The sequence below is a fragment of the Balaenoptera musculus genome, chromosome 2 (genome assembly GCF_009873245.2).
Source record: "Balaenoptera musculus isolate JJ_BM4_2016_0621 chromosome 2, mBalMus1.pri.v3, whole genome shotgun sequence".
In the NCBI taxonomy this organism is placed as follows: domain Eukaryota; kingdom Metazoa; phylum Chordata; class Mammalia; order Artiodactyla; family Balaenopteridae; genus Balaenoptera; species Balaenoptera musculus.
Window position 1 is genome coordinate 110,117,857 of NC_045786.1, and position 17,040 is coordinate 110,134,896.

General features: G+C 37.3%; 1 protein-coding gene across 6 annotated transcripts in view; it reads left to right on the top strand.

Moving 5' to 3' along the window:
- Positions 1 to 17,040, top strand: part of AKAP6 (A-kinase anchoring protein 6) — a 584,194-nt gene that overhangs the window by 450,799 nt on the left and 116,355 nt on the right. For all 6 annotated transcript variants that reach the window (XM_036842081.1, XM_036842086.1, XM_036842084.1 and 3 more), the window contains one exon: positions 9,822 to 9,942. In XM_036842081.1, the coding sequence (XP_036697976.1) occupies positions 9,822 to 9,942 (121 nt within the window). The remainder of the gene's footprint in view (positions 1 to 9,821; positions 9,943 to 17,040) is intronic.

The window sequence follows — 17,040 nt, forward strand, 5'->3', positions numbered from 1 at the left end:
AGGGGGGCGGGGAAAAGCTGAGTGTTTGGGGCATAGTTCTTTTTACAATCTGCATAACATCTAAGTAGAAATGCCCAGGAAGCAGGTCTGGAGCTCAGGAAAGTCTTGGGCTCCTCAACCATCAACAAGGTGGTAGAGGCTGAGAGAGCTAGGAGCTTACCTTGTGGTAGTCTATCCCATAAAATCTACCGCAGGTAGACATAACGGTATCTCTAAGAATGCTCGTTTTAAAAGGTATGGCTAATAGGAACGTTTTTATTTCAGTTAGACTCTTTCAGGCTCTATTACAGAAGTCTTCTAAAATAAAAACTACACCATTGAAAATTCCATGTGATATCTTGATTAGCAGGAATTGAGGACTACAGTTGACTATTATTTTCTGTCTTAAAGCTGCAGGCAACATGTCCTGATCCTAGATATTAGAATGCATTAGGTCTGCTCTGATTGCCTCCAAATGCACAATAAAATTTATTTTTAGGGATGGTCATACATTCACTCTAGTCTAATTTCTTAAAGGAGGAGAGAGAGCATACATGATTAAAAATTAAAGATTGGAATTCAAGTTGGCACTCTGCTACTTTTTAGCTGTGTGACCTTGATTGGGACACTTAACCTCCTCAGTATGCAATATCTCAGTCTGTAAAATAGTAATATTTTATTATTCCTATTATTATTATTATTTTATTATTCCTATTATTAAGTGGACTGATTATTATCCCAGTCTACTTCCCATGCTTTGTGCAGCACAGAACTACAATAATCAATAAGAAAATGTCTAAAATACCTGGAATGTAATAGATACGTGAAAAATTAGTTAACGAAATATGCATCAGAGCAACTACTGTGTTGCAGGGAGTTGTATGAGGTGCTAGGAATGGAAAAAATACATATGACTTAATCTCTACTGTCTAGTGAGGGAGAAAGACAGAGACACTCAGATACAACCTTATGAAATGATGGTCAAAATTCCAGATAGACAGTATTATGGGGATACTTAGGAGGCTTGCCTAATCCAGCCTGGCTAGAAGGGGTCAGGGAGGTTTATGGGAGGAGGGAACATCTGAGCTGTCTTAAAAGATGCATAGATACTAGCCATTAGGAAAAGGTTAGGTAGGATGAGGGTGAGGATTTCAGGTGTGTATGTAGGGGTGTGTGTGTGTGTGTGTGTGTGCGCGCGCGCGTGTGTGAGTGTGTATGAGCGTGCACGCACGCACATATTAAGGGTTACCATAAATAATAATTTGAAGCAGAAGGGCATGGAGATGTTTCCTGGCTCTGCTTCCTGGGATCAGGAGGGAATCCCAAGGGAGCTCTTAGAGACTTCTGTTCTTGTGGTAAAGTTCTAGAAGATACTTCAGTCTCAGTCATATGCCAGGCTTCCTCTGGTTGTAGGGGAATTTGGGCAATGTCTACAGATGGATATGTAGTTAAGGTTTATGCTCTGTGTGTAAGAATACAGGAGTATTCACCCTGTAAGGTTTTAGCGTAAATTTTACTTCCAAATACAAACAGTATATATAGGTTATTTCCAAGCACAACAGGCTGAACTCAGTGAACTTTAATTAGACAAAAGGCTAAACGTTCAGCAGGAAAGATGAGTCCATTTTCCTTTAGGAAGAGAAGTATCCCTGGATCAGTGTGAAAACATACACAGATATATATATATACACCATATATAAAAAACACTCCCAAAGAAGAATGATATTGACAGATGAAACAAATATATCACTATTTAAAACATTGCTTGATTAAAGATCAAATTTGATTCTAAATTAATTAAGCAATAAGATACACTGAATGACTGTAACTACCTGAGAAGCGATATAATCACCCCTGGATTTCACTGCAGCAGGGTGATCTTTCTAGTTTTCTGTTGAGCAAAAGGCCAAAAATATCTCTGTGCAATTTGATGAACATTCATGCTCACTCATATTCTCCCTCTCTCTCTCTCTCTCTCTCTCTCTCTCTCTCACACACACACACACACACACACACACAAAGACACACACACACAAAATGACCGTTTGGAATTTCTGCTCGATGGGTGTTTTTGGAACATTGCTACATAAAATGTTTTCTTTTTGGTACACACCAGCCATAAAACGAAGTACTATCTCTTCCGTGTGCCAATGTTGAGAACACTTTTGCAGATATATCACTAGACAGCCCAAAGAGACCTTATTTCCACCCTGCATTTCTATTTTCTTCCCCTGATTCTTCCCCTGTCTTAAACTAATGAACAGCTGCTCAGTGTTCAGTTCCAGTTCTTTTTGCACCTTCTCTTGTGCTGTCGTGTTATTGAACAGTAAGATCTCAACACAGCCTGTAGTCAAAGGAGCCAAAAGTGCCTGACTACCTTCTGAAAAACTGATATTCTAGGCACTATGTGATTATTAAAATAGGTCTTTCTGGGCTGAAAAAAAAATCTCACCAGTATAAATGTATTCATTTGGGATCATGATATTATATCCTTCCAATGTGCAAATACATTAAACTAATTTTAGACCTAGACAGTCTTCCACTTCAGTAATCTAATGCCATCCATGCCAGGAGCCAACGAAGGGTAAACCAGAGAGGCAGTGGCATAATTTCTGGGGAAGTATTATTTCAAAGTTAACAAAGTTAACGGTAAAGTCAACAATTATATTTATATATATATATATATATATCTCCTTTCCATCTTAATAATTTTCAAACAATTTCTGTACTGCTTTGGAGAGTTTATGGGGTCTGTTGAAGAAGGAGAGAGGTATGAGGGAACCTAAGACAAATCTAATCTACCTCATTTTAATGTGCAGAGCTTAATTCTTTTCTTTAAAATTTATTCTTTTATACATTCCCCCATGTCTTTCACAAAGGATTTAAGTCAACTTACAAAAATATTTACAATAAAATAGAATAAATATTTGACTGAAGTAAGTTAAGCAAAAGTAAAATATGTGTAAGAAAACAAACAAATGCATATTCTATGCATGTCCTCAAGAAGGGCAATGATTTGGCTCTAAGCTTTCCACATCCAAAGAAAAGAGTGAAATCTCATCCATCAGAAAATTCATAGTGTCCTAAGATTAAAAATAATATATAAAGCTGGGGAAACACAGCTGCTTATGCCATTGAGTCCTGAGAGGAATTTCTCCTGTAGTTCTTCAGGGAGAAGATAGGCATCTGTGATACTACATCCCTATAAGAGAAAACAAATTCCCAAGGCAGTTTTTTGATGTAGGCTGCAGAAGTGATGGCAAAGCACAATTCAGTAAGAGCCGTTCTACGAGTAACCAGAACCTTGTAGTCTGAGCATAGCACTCTGTGGCCAGGGTCAGCCTTGATGGAGGAGATAGACAAAGTCATTTTGGGAGAGGTCTCCATATTAAGTCTGCTACCAGGTTTTTGTTAGGGATTGGGTGGCCGAGAGTTATTTCTAGGTTATTTACCTCTTATCCTAACCCTGAGGGTAAATATTCTCTGTTGCTTGTTAAATCTTTGAAAAACAGGGAGGCCTAGGGTGGAGTAGACCTTTTACCAAAGGCTGAGCTGCCCAACGCTCACCAGTGTGCCAGTAGCAAGTCTGGATCCAGCCCCCTCTAACACACAGACAATGACATAGGAAGGTTTATATCTTTTTTTTTTTTTTTTTAAACAACATCATCTCTTGCTTTGTCTTCGGACATATGGGTTCTCCCATTTGTGTTAGAATCACTACTGTCAGAATGTTTTCAAGCTTTTTGGCTAGAACTTAGTCCAGTGTATTATCTGAAAATTTAGAGAAAGATTTGACTTCCTGACAGCCTAACAGAATCCTCTAAATACGTCTAGAAATTTACATTAATATTTCTACTTTTATGGCTAATCCTGGAGGTTAGAATTTTTTTGCTTTATGGCTTTTATTTTAATAACAAGTGTTTATGGACAGACTGTCCATGAGACCATGAGAAAGTGGGGCCAAACATTAACAAATCTGTAGGGTTGATCTTATTTTTCTTAGACATTTTCATATGTACATGGGTATATATGAGAATTGAGAAAATTACTGCTGGAAAGAACTCCATATTCCTTTTTATTTATTAATGGCAAAGGCAGGCTGCTTTTCTCATGAGGAAGTGGCTCATGAATTTTCATTCAAAATAGTAAATTAGTGTCCACACTTTAATATGTTTAGAGTGGAAAGGGATTCTACATGCAACTGTGCATATCAGATTTCATGTCTGGAAAGCTAAATTTTATTCTTTAATGATATTATGATTGGGCTAGGTGCCACTCTTGTATCTCCCTTTTGTGCTTACATGACACATGGAATAGAGGATGATGGGAAATTCTAATCTATTATTAGTATTTTACTTCAGTAATATTCTTAAACTATTTTTTTTACAAGATTTTGTTACCATTACCTTTAGTGTCATTTTTGAAAACCAGAGGCAAACTTCCTTGAGCAAATAATGTGAACAGTGAACACTTAGTGAATATTTGGGGAAAGAATCAATATGCTAAAGAAGCTAGGAAAATTGGATCATTTAACAGAAGTTCCAACATAGACAAGCTGGTATCTCAGGAACCTATCTTGTGTTTTTGGATGTGTTGGTGTGAAATGAACCAGTAAGTTTACAAAAGATGGATTCTTAAATGCTCCAAAATATGTATTACTCAGCCTTAGGTAGAAAAACTTCCAGGGCTTTTTAGTATTATTTTTTCTTCAACTGATAGTTGCTCTATTTTGATGATTTCTTCATTTGGTGTCTGGTTTAATCAAAATTCCTTAGTGGACCAAGCTGGAACCTCATATATTCACACACACCTCCCATTGATTTCACTTGGGTGAAACTTTATCTTTTAAGCAAAGTTTAAGTTGAAATGTTGAGTTAATGATGCTCACTTTAAATACCAAAGGCTGAATGCATTTATGTATTCAAACACTTAGCTGGTTAAACGTAACTCCCACCAGGGTTTAGAGGAAGGATCATTTCTGAGACTGTGCCAGCCTCACAAATAATATATTGCTATCCAATCTGCAAAAAAATGATACTGAACAGGCTTGTTAGTATTTTGTTTCTATGGTGAAAGACCCTGGAATCTTTTTTTAACCTTAAAAAGACAGAGAAAATGGTGGACAAGATGTTGGGAAATACTTTTGGCAATTACCATAGTAGTTAGCCCAAATTTAGAAATAAACTCTAAAGAAAAAATTGCACATTTATTTTTCCATAGCCTTGTCTCTGTCTCTATTAGAATTTCAGACCATGAAATAAACACATAATTCTGTGTTTATCTAACAAAAGCTGACTTTGATTTAGAAGGCTTTCTCCTCATACCATGATGAAGCTTTTAAAGCTCCGAAACTGGTTATATCATACCTACAATAGAATGTCCAACTCTTTTGTTGTGAACCCTTCAGGTATATGGCAATTTAAAGGAAAAATATCTGAAAAAATAGCATTTTGGTCATGTGTTTGATTTATAACACCTTCTTAGAGTATTATACAAGTCTGCCTCGTAACATTTTCATAGAGAGTATAACATATTCATAGAGTACTGAAAAGGTATGCTTTGAGACCTTTTAACATCTAGGAGATTATATATTTGAGTGAATGAGTTGACATGAACCCAAGCACATTTACAAAGAAAATTTTATAAGGAAAATTCCCCCAAAAGAGTAGTACTCGTAGCCTTTATAAGATTCTGAACTACTTGCCACAATTTCAGTCACCTCTCTCTCCCTTTTAAAAAGAGGGCATTTGTCACCAGGACTTCAAAGAAAGGTACCTGGTTCTGAATTCAGCTGATTGAATCAGCCTATTCTTCAAAGGGCTGTAGAACTGTTAACTAGTTCTATGCTACCCCTGATAAATTTACTCATCTGTGATCTTTTTTGTTTTCCTGTATAGTAGCTGGCATTTTCCCTGGAAAACATCTTTTATAAAATCACTAGTATACAGCACACCTTTGCAGGTAATATAAACATAAGAAAGTAAGCTACTTCCTTTATCCAAGGATTTTCCTAATATAATGAGCACGTTAAATTATAGTCATTTCAGAAGGTTTCAAAAAAACCAACAAAGAAATTCTAGTAATTTATTTCTGATTTGCTACAAAGTTACGTATTTGATTTCACTAAATTTGGAAAACTGTCAGGTTTTTTTCTAAGCTGTGAATTAACACACGGCAAAGAATCTGAAATCAGGCACAAATGCTTAGAAAATGTTTTTGTCTTCAGTATTAGGACCTTATGAGAATGTGTTGTTTAGAAAACACTAGCGCCGATTCTACACTTAATGAAACAAACTATAGAACCAAAGCATTTACCATATTTAACAAACTCAAGCCTAAATATTCTCAGCTAGGATGAAAATAGACTAGACTGGAGGAAGTGTATCTGTGTTAGGTTCTTTCACCACTCGCTGGTCTCCAGTGTAGACCATCCGAGAACGAGCCTGAGGTACATTTAACTAGAAGAAATGGCTTTTGTTCTAAGTCCTTTGATAGGGAGAATAATAGGAGGGAACAGCTCAATGGATATAAAGACATGTTAAAGAGCTAGTAAAAAAATTCCATGATTGTGAACATTTTATCATCCCATATGCAGTTTTCATCTATTTAAAATCTACTCATAAATCTCCTTTAATTTTTAATATAGAAGCAGGATGTGAAAGGAATGGGAAGGCAACTCACATTAATTGAGAATATACTGCATATAATCATTTCAAGTAAGCAAATGTACCATTGTATACTGAAGGCAAAATCTCACCTTCAGAATGAATGAAGAAGTCTGTCTATATTGCACTGGTTTGTGTTGGCATTTGGGGATGAGATATTATCTCTATCACATACTGCTCTTCTGAAGACATTCTGGTCCTACTAAAAGTTTTTGGTTTCATTATCTACATTCATTCATCATCATTTACCAGGTACTATCCTGGGCATTAGGGATACAAAGATAAATTCATACCTTGCCCTTGAATTGTTTAGTCATAATCAAAGTTTCTTTTTAAATCATACATGTATAGAAAAGAAAGCAGGCTTCCTTATTATCTCTTACTGATTGATAATTTATGACACTTCCTAAATACATACTTCCCTGGTACAGCAAGGGAAAAAAACCTGGTTTTAAGATCAGAGTTCAGGCTCTTACACAAAATGCTTGTAGCCTCTCCTAACAAATTAACCTTCTCTTTAGGGAACAACCTCTTGGGATAAAATGCTGTTTTTCAGATTTCCTATTCCTCTCCCTTCGTTTGTGCAAGATGACATCTGAGCATATAGCAGGCTTACATGACCTTGTGATTCTGGGGTACAGTGAGGGTCCCTGGCTTAATGTGGCCCCTGGGTGCAGGCTGGCTGGGTTCAGTGAAATGGGTCTTGCCCCTGGCATTATGAGGTTGCTCCCGACAGAGGGCTGTGGCTGTGTTGTTATCTCTTGGCTTGGTCAGGAGGTATTTCCTGCTGACTAAACCTCATCTCAGCCTTCACTGGCCCAGCCAACTCCCTGAGGTCTGGCTTCAGAGGCCACCCTGGCTCTCCTTGGTTGGGGTGGGGGGGGTGGTCATTGTGTCTCTGTTGCCATGGCAACACCTCTGTCAAGTTCACCAGCTGAACTCCAAGAAACCTCATGGAAGGATGAGAGAACAGGGTAGCAAAGGGAGTCCTGACCACAGCTCTCTGACTACAACATCCCCACTTCAGGTTATTGTGAGGACATTGTTTAAGGCAATCTCCCAGACTTCCTAGCAGGAAACAGAGCTGACATCCTGGTGCTTTTGGCTTTCCCTTTAGGTCTTAGGCCAAGAGAGGGGCAGACACACATTTGAGCACCTGCTCCTCTTACCTTTATTTTGTTCTTATTCTCCAAATCCACTGAGATGGAAGGGGTGAGCTTTTTCCTTCCTTTACCCTTTGCTTTTATTATTCCCCTGGATATTCTCTCCTGTATGCAAGTATTAGGATCATACCCTCCTAATTTGGGGGATGGCATTCCACCTTTCCCCTGTCTTTACGGTCAAAATGTGGGAGGGTGCAAGGAGAGAAAAACAATGAACATAATTCAGGAGGTATTTCTAAATGACTGTGCCCGTCGTGTGAGCAAATGCTTATTAGTCATTCCTTATTAGTCACTCACAGAATGAATAAAGAAAGCCTGATGGTTTATTTATCCCTGCTGCAGTGGTTTTGGCTTATTTGTTAGTATTTTGAAATGGGATACTATTTCAGATTTCACACGTATGCTGTAAGTCCTTGCTACTCCAAGTGAGACCCAGGACCAGCAGCGTTGCTAGTTGCCAACACTCATTAGAAACACAGAATCTCAGCCCCACCCTAGAAGTACTGAGTCAGTATCTGCATTTGAACAAGCTCCTCAGCTATGCCATATGCACATTAGAGTTTGAAAAGCACTGCTCTAGACCACCTTAGCCTTACTGAAGGTTTTGGCTACATCACCTATACCCATCATTGGCATTCAGTAAACATTTATGAATTAATTCTATGTGTTAGCCAATGATAATCCTTGTCCTGGGCACTTATGGTTCTAATCAAGAAGCTTTATAATTATGGTAAAGTAATTAAAATAAACTAGACAATTCTAGATCTAGTCTCCTTCATCACCAGACACACCTTATTTTTTTTGACAAATCTATTAAGATTAAATTATAAGTTATGAAAAGTGGATGTTCATTTTCTTGGAAAGCAGTCATTTCATGTATAGAGACAGGAACAAGGTGGTAATAAAATGCTCACTTGATAAATTCAGATTCATACCTGAGGCTGCTGCTTCATTAGCACTGATAGGGTTTTGCTCAGTTAGAGTTTGACAAGACTCTAGGATTTCTTTCAGGGGGATGATTTTGGGGAGAAGGACACAGTCATAGTTTTTCATTCTGCGCTTTCATTTTCTGATCACAGTGTTTTAGAAGAATCTGAGCTTTACTTATTCACCAAGCTTTCAAGAGAGAATCACATTAATCCTTTTAAGCTCCTTATTCTAATGATTTATTTTGTTGAAAACCATAGTGATCCTCCTTTGAATTTTAATGATTGCTGGCTATTCAGAGATTCATTGTTTTGACTTCCTGTCCTTACCTTTGTTTCCTACATGTCTGTGGGGAACACCTGTCTCATACTGGATCTGCCCCTGGTTCTCACTGGCTTACCAGAGTCACTCAAGCCTGTCCCTGAGTGTGAAGCTGAAATGCTGGCTACTCATCCGTGACAATATATGTAGGATATATGTTTGCAGAGATAGGCAGATAGACAGCAGAGGGACAGATAAATGATTGAGTCATTTCCCAGTGAAAATTATATTTTGGATATGATAGTATATTGTGATCATTTTAGAGAAATTAGTTGAATTAGTATTCTTAATCATGAATATATTGGGATGCAATATCTGTGGAAAATCTAGTCATAGAGAAAGGGGTTTGAATGTTGAGAGTGCTGTTTTTACTCCAAGTTCTTGACTGTGTAACCTTCACAAGGCACTGACCCTCCATTTCCCAGTCTGTTAAATATGGCAATGCTCTTTTTCAAGGACATAGTAGTAATCATTTTGTTCAAATGCTGCAAATCCTCAGAAAGGGTGAACAAATGGAAATAGCCATGATATGTCTCAGGTATGAGCATCAGAATTACATGTTACCTTTTCAAAATCTAAGAAACGGCTATGTCACAAGCTTGAGTTCCTATTTTGCCCTCTGTTTAACCACACAGAGAATTTTTCTTTCTCTTTTTACAGGTATCACCTAGGAACATCATAGGTTTTCAAGAATATATTATTCTAATATGAGATTTTAACAACTACACTGTATTTATGCATAATACATTCTGTGCCTTATCTTCAGGCTTCTGGACTTCGATTCAGAATATCAGGAGCTCTGGGATTGGCTGATTGACATGGAGTCCCTCGTGATGGACAGTCACGACCTGATGATGTCAGAGGAGCAGCAGCAGCATCTTTACAAGGTTAGAGCTACCCTTCCTGTCTTTACCTTTGCTGCGGAAGATCTGATTAGCCTGACAAGTCTTTCTCTCAGGGTATCTTTTGCGTTCATTGTGTGTATCATGGTGTCTATTAGAATTCCCTTCCCTGTCCCCAAACTCATTTCCATCCCCTGTGTGCTGACAGGCTGCATGGACATCATAATTGCAAGAAAGTTCCCTTTATCACATTCCATTTGGTGTAATTCTACAGAAGGACAAAGATTTTTCTTCAAGATGAATAGCAATAAATGAAACTGCATTAATAAGTAGACTGAAACAAAATGAAGGATAAATGGATTGGTAACATTTAACAAAATGTGTTTTGTTTGTTTTTTTGTTTGTTTGTTTGTTTTATTTATTAATTTATTTTTGTCTGTGCTGGGCCCTCGCTGCTGCGTGCGGGCTTCTCTCTAGTTGCGGCGAGCGGGGCCACTCATCTTTGCAGTGCGCTGGCTTCCCACCGCGGTGGCTTCTCTTGTTGCGGAGCAGGGTCTCTAGGCGCGCGGGCTTCAGTAGCTGCAGCACACGGGCTCAGTAGTTGTGGCTTGCGGCCTCACTAGTTGTGGTGCACGGGCTTAGTAGCTCCACGGCATGTGGGATCTTCCCGGACCAGGGCTCGAACCCGTGTCCCCTGCATTGGCAGGCGGATTCCTAACCACTGCGCCATCAGGGAAGCCCACAAAATGTGTTTTGATTGGAGCACTCAGGTGGATTCTATCCACCCCCTCAGATCTTCCCAGAGATAAGAGAAATTTGCCTTCTGTTTGGCTTGCTGCTTCGGGGGTACAGGTCTTGTCCAATTTAATGTTTATCGGTGTTACGTAGCTCAGACGTTGTCAAATTAAGTCAATACATTTGCATGTGATTGAAAAAAACTGGCTTTGTACTCACATATTGATTGTAGGCAATCCATCTAATAACTATCTATATTGTTTTCCATGTCTGTTAATTCACTCCTAGCCTAATGTGTTTTACCAATTCTACTTAAATAGTCTTAGAAGTTCTTACAAAACAACCATGTGATTTTGACTGAAAAAATGGTTGTAAGATTCAGTGTCTGAAAAAGCAGTTGGGGAGGGTAGAGGGACTTTCCACTGAAATATCAGACTGCAGTAAATCTTCCTCATTTAGGCAATTTTTATTGGAGTAATTCTGACAGTTGTCATCCCTGAATTGCTTTGAGCATATGGCATATTTCAAAGAGCAGATTGTGAATCATAAAAAATAAAATTAATAGCTAACCACAGAATCAGCAACAGTATAATGACAAGAAACAACTACCCTCTAGATTTTTAAAATTTCTTATAGAATAAGAAGTACACTCAAGGTCAAATAAAAGTTGTCTTCTTTCTTCTCCAGTTTTTATCATTTTAAGTTACCTTTCCTTAATACATTATTTTAAATTTTACTTCCTCTAAAGAGAGATATTTATTTTCAAGGGTCTGGTAGACTTTAATTAGTGTCCCTCACGGATCATCTTAGTTAAGAGAAGATATAAGCTCCTTAGGGACTCAGCGAATGGTGATATTTTACTCCCTAAAGAATTCTGTCCAACATTAATCAAGTTTGTTGACTACTAGCTGTTTCCTATATGGATAGCTGTCCACATTACCCACAAAGCTACCATCTTCTGGCATCACATATTGTTAGAATAACAATTTCAACCTAATGTAACCAAAGCCAGGTGATTTCTCATTTCATGCAGGGATCAAGAATTATGTGTGAAAAGTGCCCATAAATCTATATTAATTTAATGGTACAAAAATATTTGTTTCATTCCTAAGACTTAAGCATTAGAAGTCCAGCCAAAAAAGAAAAAAAAAATACAAAAGTTATCTAATCATAAGCCATTATCTCAGATTTTATTTCACCCATGATGCCAAATAACATTTCTTTTCTTCTTGATGCATTTTGTATTTTGCACATAAACCACTATTTTTTTTAGAAACAGTGCTATTCTTTGTCAAAATCACATTCATATAATTTACATCACAATTAATAGGAAAACATTGAACAAAAAGTGCAGTCTTCTTTTACTTGTGGTTTCCTTGTAAGTGCTCTGCCTGAGAATTCCCATTCTGGCATATTGAAGGCCATTATTCCACCCACTTAGTACTTCTGGATTATAGTATTTTTCCAAACATTTTTATACTGGGGCTCTTCATTTGTGACTCATGTCCTCTGTTTCTTCTTTCAGATGCTCAGCATATCTAAGCTCACTAGACTAGCACTGATTTTGCATTAGGCTTGTAAACAAATTAAAGATTATGTTAGAAACCAAGGACAGTGCTATAGGTTTGTGGAGTGTCTCTCTTTATATAAGCTCCCAAATTATTCCAGAGGTTTAGAAACCTCCAAAGCAATCCTGAGGATATTGATGAAGGAGTCATTTAGAACTTGGGGTGGCTCCTGAATTAGAAAAACTGAGGGAAGAAAATTAATTTCAGGTCTTTGCCAAGAATCCCCAGGGATTCTTAGGTTAGGTCAACATTTTCAGTGTCCCATTTCTCTGTTCTAATCTGCTTTTCTAGGAATCAACAAAACTAATGCCTTGGGGGAGGGAGGTGTGGAGCCGGTTGATCACAGAGACCCCTAAAGGACTAAAGCTTTTCAGTTGGTCCCCGGCCTTTCTAGGCTTTCGATACCATTTGAGTCTACCGTAATCATTTTTAATCTTAAAATCTGTTGGCCCTAAAAATTACCAATGCTTAATCAGCATTTTTCACCAAGGGCACCATTGACATTTGGGACAAAACAATTTTTTATTAGTTTGTGCAACCGTTCCTTCCACTACAGGACAATTGTTATTCATGTTTCTCTAGTCATTGTGACAACTCAGTTGGACACCCCACTCATTTCACAGCATTTTCAATCTATCTCAACTTACCTACATCATCTTCATTTCTTAAAACGCTTGTATAACAGCAAGAAAAATGCTTTGCCCTTGTATTCTTTGTTATTAAGCAAAGCACCTTACATGGTTGATATTGAACTAATAGTTGTTGAGTTAAAACAATTAAGGATGGGATTGAAGCTCATGATCCCTGCTATTAATGTAAAGAATGAGGGTGAAAAACTTTTAAGAGAGACCTTCAACTGAGGGATGGTAAAATTCCAGGAACTGTAGATCAGGACAGAATCATTATTCCTGTTATCATAGAATCTGAAACTTTGTTCTCCTCTCCCTAGGGTGGGGCTCTCTCTGTTTCATCATTCAGCTGATTTCCTGGCATGGATAGGCATGCCCAGACCCCAGTTCTGCATTACTCAGTCCTAGGTTGATGCCTGAAAATCACCTTTGGAAATGTTAGGTTAGAGGAAAGATAGTAAGATGGTCGTCAGTGAGTGTGAAGATTTTTTAGCATTTTCAACGTTAGACACTACCTTACTCACTTTACCTGTTTATTTTATATTCTTGTCTCTGCTAGAAAATCATGTGACCTTAACTCCTATATATGAAACTTCTGATAAAGACCCCAGACTATTCATTCAGCAGACCTCCTGAGTGGAGCACCTGTTATGATATCTTGGTTACCCCAAACCAGCCAAATATTCAAGGAACTTTTAAAGGAAGAGAATTAGGTTTACCAGGCAAAGAATACATAGATACAACCTCACATAATTTAGAACCTTAATATTACAATGGGCTGTAAGGTGGATTGTCTGTTTAAAACATTTCTTGTTATTTTCAGATTGTTAGAAATTTAAGATCATTTTCTTTCTGATTAGTTTTAAACTGCAGGGCCATTAGAACAACCTGATTCTTATTAAAAAGTAACCGCTCCCTTAAATATGTTTTCTTCTTTGTTTGGAGACAGTGAGACATACTGCCAATGTCTTTCCTTCCCCCTTCTCGGTCTGGCTCAGCCTCAGAATGGGGACCTTCTGAAGCTATTTTCTAATAAACATTGGCAGTATCATCAGCTTAGAAAACACAAATGTAGTCTTTTCTCGTTTTTTTCTTCCTCAATCTGAGAATCAGCTCCAAGGAGAATTTACTCCCACTCTCTCATTTTCTTTCTCTTCATTCCTGCTACCTTCCTAAGTAGGACAATTTAATTTGTCAAAAGTAACACCATGATTCTGAAAGTTCAGCTCCTGTTTGGACTAGCGTTACGAAGCCAGAATTCATAATCACAGGGAGCTGTCTGCATGTGCATTAACTATTAATGGAGAAATATTTAAAACCCACTTGCAAAGGAAAAGCTTCGTATTTTCATATCTGCAGATCAAAGGTGGCATTATTCTTGGGTTCAGGGAAGCTCAAGACACCTCCTCCCCCATCCTATATACTTTATAGACTGAGTGACCTGGAAACATCTCCATGACGGGAGAGCTGGGGGCCAGGCGGCGGCTGTTGCTGCCGTCTCGCCCTCTGCAGCGGGCGCAGCTGGTTCTGGAGTGCCGTGAGGCTGTGCCCTGTCAGGGGCTTCTTTCCTTGCCACAGGGCACTGCTGTTCTCTGCCACCTGCAGAGCACAGGTGACAGGGCCCCTAGCCGTCCTGGATTGGTGTGGGGTTTCAAGGGTTAATTTCAAGGGCCAAATTTAGAAGTTGTAGGCTGGTGGTTATTGTTATAATTAAACAAGAGCTGTTTTCAGGTAGTGTGAAGCTCACTAAAACACCACATTTATAGATTTGTTCCTCGAGTGAATGGCTTAGCTGCTCCTCATCAATAAAATATTAGATTATATTACTTCTCAGGGGTTAAAAATAACCCTTCCAGCTTAAACAAAAATAACAATATTAACACTCACTTCAACCAAGACCTGTATACTTTCAGGGAATTTACACTGAAGATGCTATACTTAATTTAGAGGGTTGGTTACTCATGTTTTCTGCTTTTATGGGAAAAATGCAAGTGTCCTCTATCTTTCTCCATTGGCATATCTGTAAAAATATATCCTGTGTGAAAAAGGAAAAGAACCATTCATTCTATATAATACAATGCTCACTAAACATATTAATTGCATTTTTATTTTGTTATTGGTTTGAGGTTGTAAGAACTTAGAAGAATTCACAGGGGAATAATAAAAATATTTTTAATATATAAGTACAAATCAGAACTGGGAAAATATATGTAAGCTGGATTCTATTTCTGTGAGAAGAGTTAATATGTAGGCACATAGACTATAAGGTCCTACACAATTACTAAAGATGATCCTAAAAGTTTATTCTGGGTTTCCTGGTAGTGAAAGCAAAGAGGGAAATGTGGTCAAATGCTAAATTTACATTTTCCACAAGAAAAACATTATACTTCCTTTGGAGAAATTGTTTATTTTGATACTTAGAAATGAAGATATTTTCTTTTAGGATTTTTTTATATAAGGGGTTAGAATGGTATAGTAGAGAAATGCCTAACCACAATATTTCTTACAAGTAGCTTTCTGAACTTAATACTTCTGACAAATGAGTTAGTTATTTTTTTCTCTGACTCTGTTGCCAGGTAATGTTTAGAGATTTTGAGCACAGCTCTCGCCCATAGGTGGCTCCTTTCAATGATAGTGTGACCAGATGGAATTAATGAAAGGACATCGTTATTATATATTGGAAAAGAAGAGGTTATTAGTAAAATGAGAAAGAAACATAAACATTGAAGAGATGGAAAAGCAGTTGAAATTAGTTAATTCAAAGTTAACCAAAGAAAAAAAGAATAAAGGAGTAAATTAAAATCATGGGTAGATGAATGAATAAATAAGAAAATGCTAAAACATCAAATACAAACAAATTTTTAAAACCAAAACATTGAAAGAAGAATTGTTTCAGGAAAAAAAGCCAGATACAAGAAAGGGCTAAATTTTAAAGGAGAAAATGTTACTTTAGAGAATTTGGGTGTGTATTATAAGACAAGCATTATGACTTTTAAAAGAAACGTGTATGGAGTGGGATAAGAAATTCTGGGGAATAAGAAATACAGTGTAAAAGAAGAAAAATGGGACATAGTTGACTTGTTATTTTATAACTATTGATGCCACAATGATGCCAGATGATGCTATAGCTATGAACCAATCATAGAAAACAGATTAATCATGCTATTCCTATATTTTATCAATTCAACCCTCTACAATAGTTCTCTTTCACTTTGTTCTGGACTACATTGATCTAAATAATTTCAGATGTGGCTTGATACCTTTATGACTGAACTTGAGCTCTTAAAAATATAATGGTAGGCTGGTTCATAGTGCAGGTCATAGTAGCTAGGATTAAAATAGAAGAAAATCCATGAACTTTTAAAAACATTTACAAGAATAGAAGTACATGTCAAAAAATTAAATTCTGTTAATTAAGCCTTATATTGGAATTTCAGTACCAAAATTTTCTACCTTGATTGTTCAAAATGAAGCAAATTACTAGTTATTGAAGCAGTCAAGGTAAAAATGTACCAGATATATCAGGCACAAGAACCTAATGATAATTTTTTACCTCTTTCCCAGTAGATTATTTGTAGAGCTTAATTGTATGTTAGATTAAAACTCCATTAAGATAAGAAGAATATGCTTAAAATCATTATAATATTTCAAAAAACATTATCTAATCTTTTTTAAAGTGATCAGAATGGAAAAACCTAGGCCGCCTCCACTGCTATCTAGAAGTGAATTTGTTGTTCCATTTTTATTAAAGTTCAAAAAGTCCTTAGATTAACTGTCATATTAATTTGAGCTTTGATTAATCAGTGTTTGCTTTGAATACTTGAAAATATATGTTTTTCTTTCTTTCCTTTTTTTTTTTTTTTTTTTTTTTAGAAAGGGCAAAACTTATCCTGAAAATGTTTAGAAGAAAAAGTAGATGGATGTGGTTTCTGAACAATATATGAAACACTATTTATGCTGGAGCTTATAATACCTATTTTCATTGCTTTTTTAAAAGGGAAAAAAAAAAAGAAGGATGTTAAGAGAATAGTATGCCAAGAAATAGCTGGCTCTGTGTGCAGAGGGGCAAGGAAGGGAAGCCCCGCCAGCAGTTTCTGTCTCTGGCGGGTGAGCCACTGTCCGGAAGGTGCGTTGGCTCTCTGGGCAGCCTCTGCTGTATCGTGCTGCTCCCTGTCTCCCTGGCCTGGCCTGCTCTGGCCTAGAGTGGATCA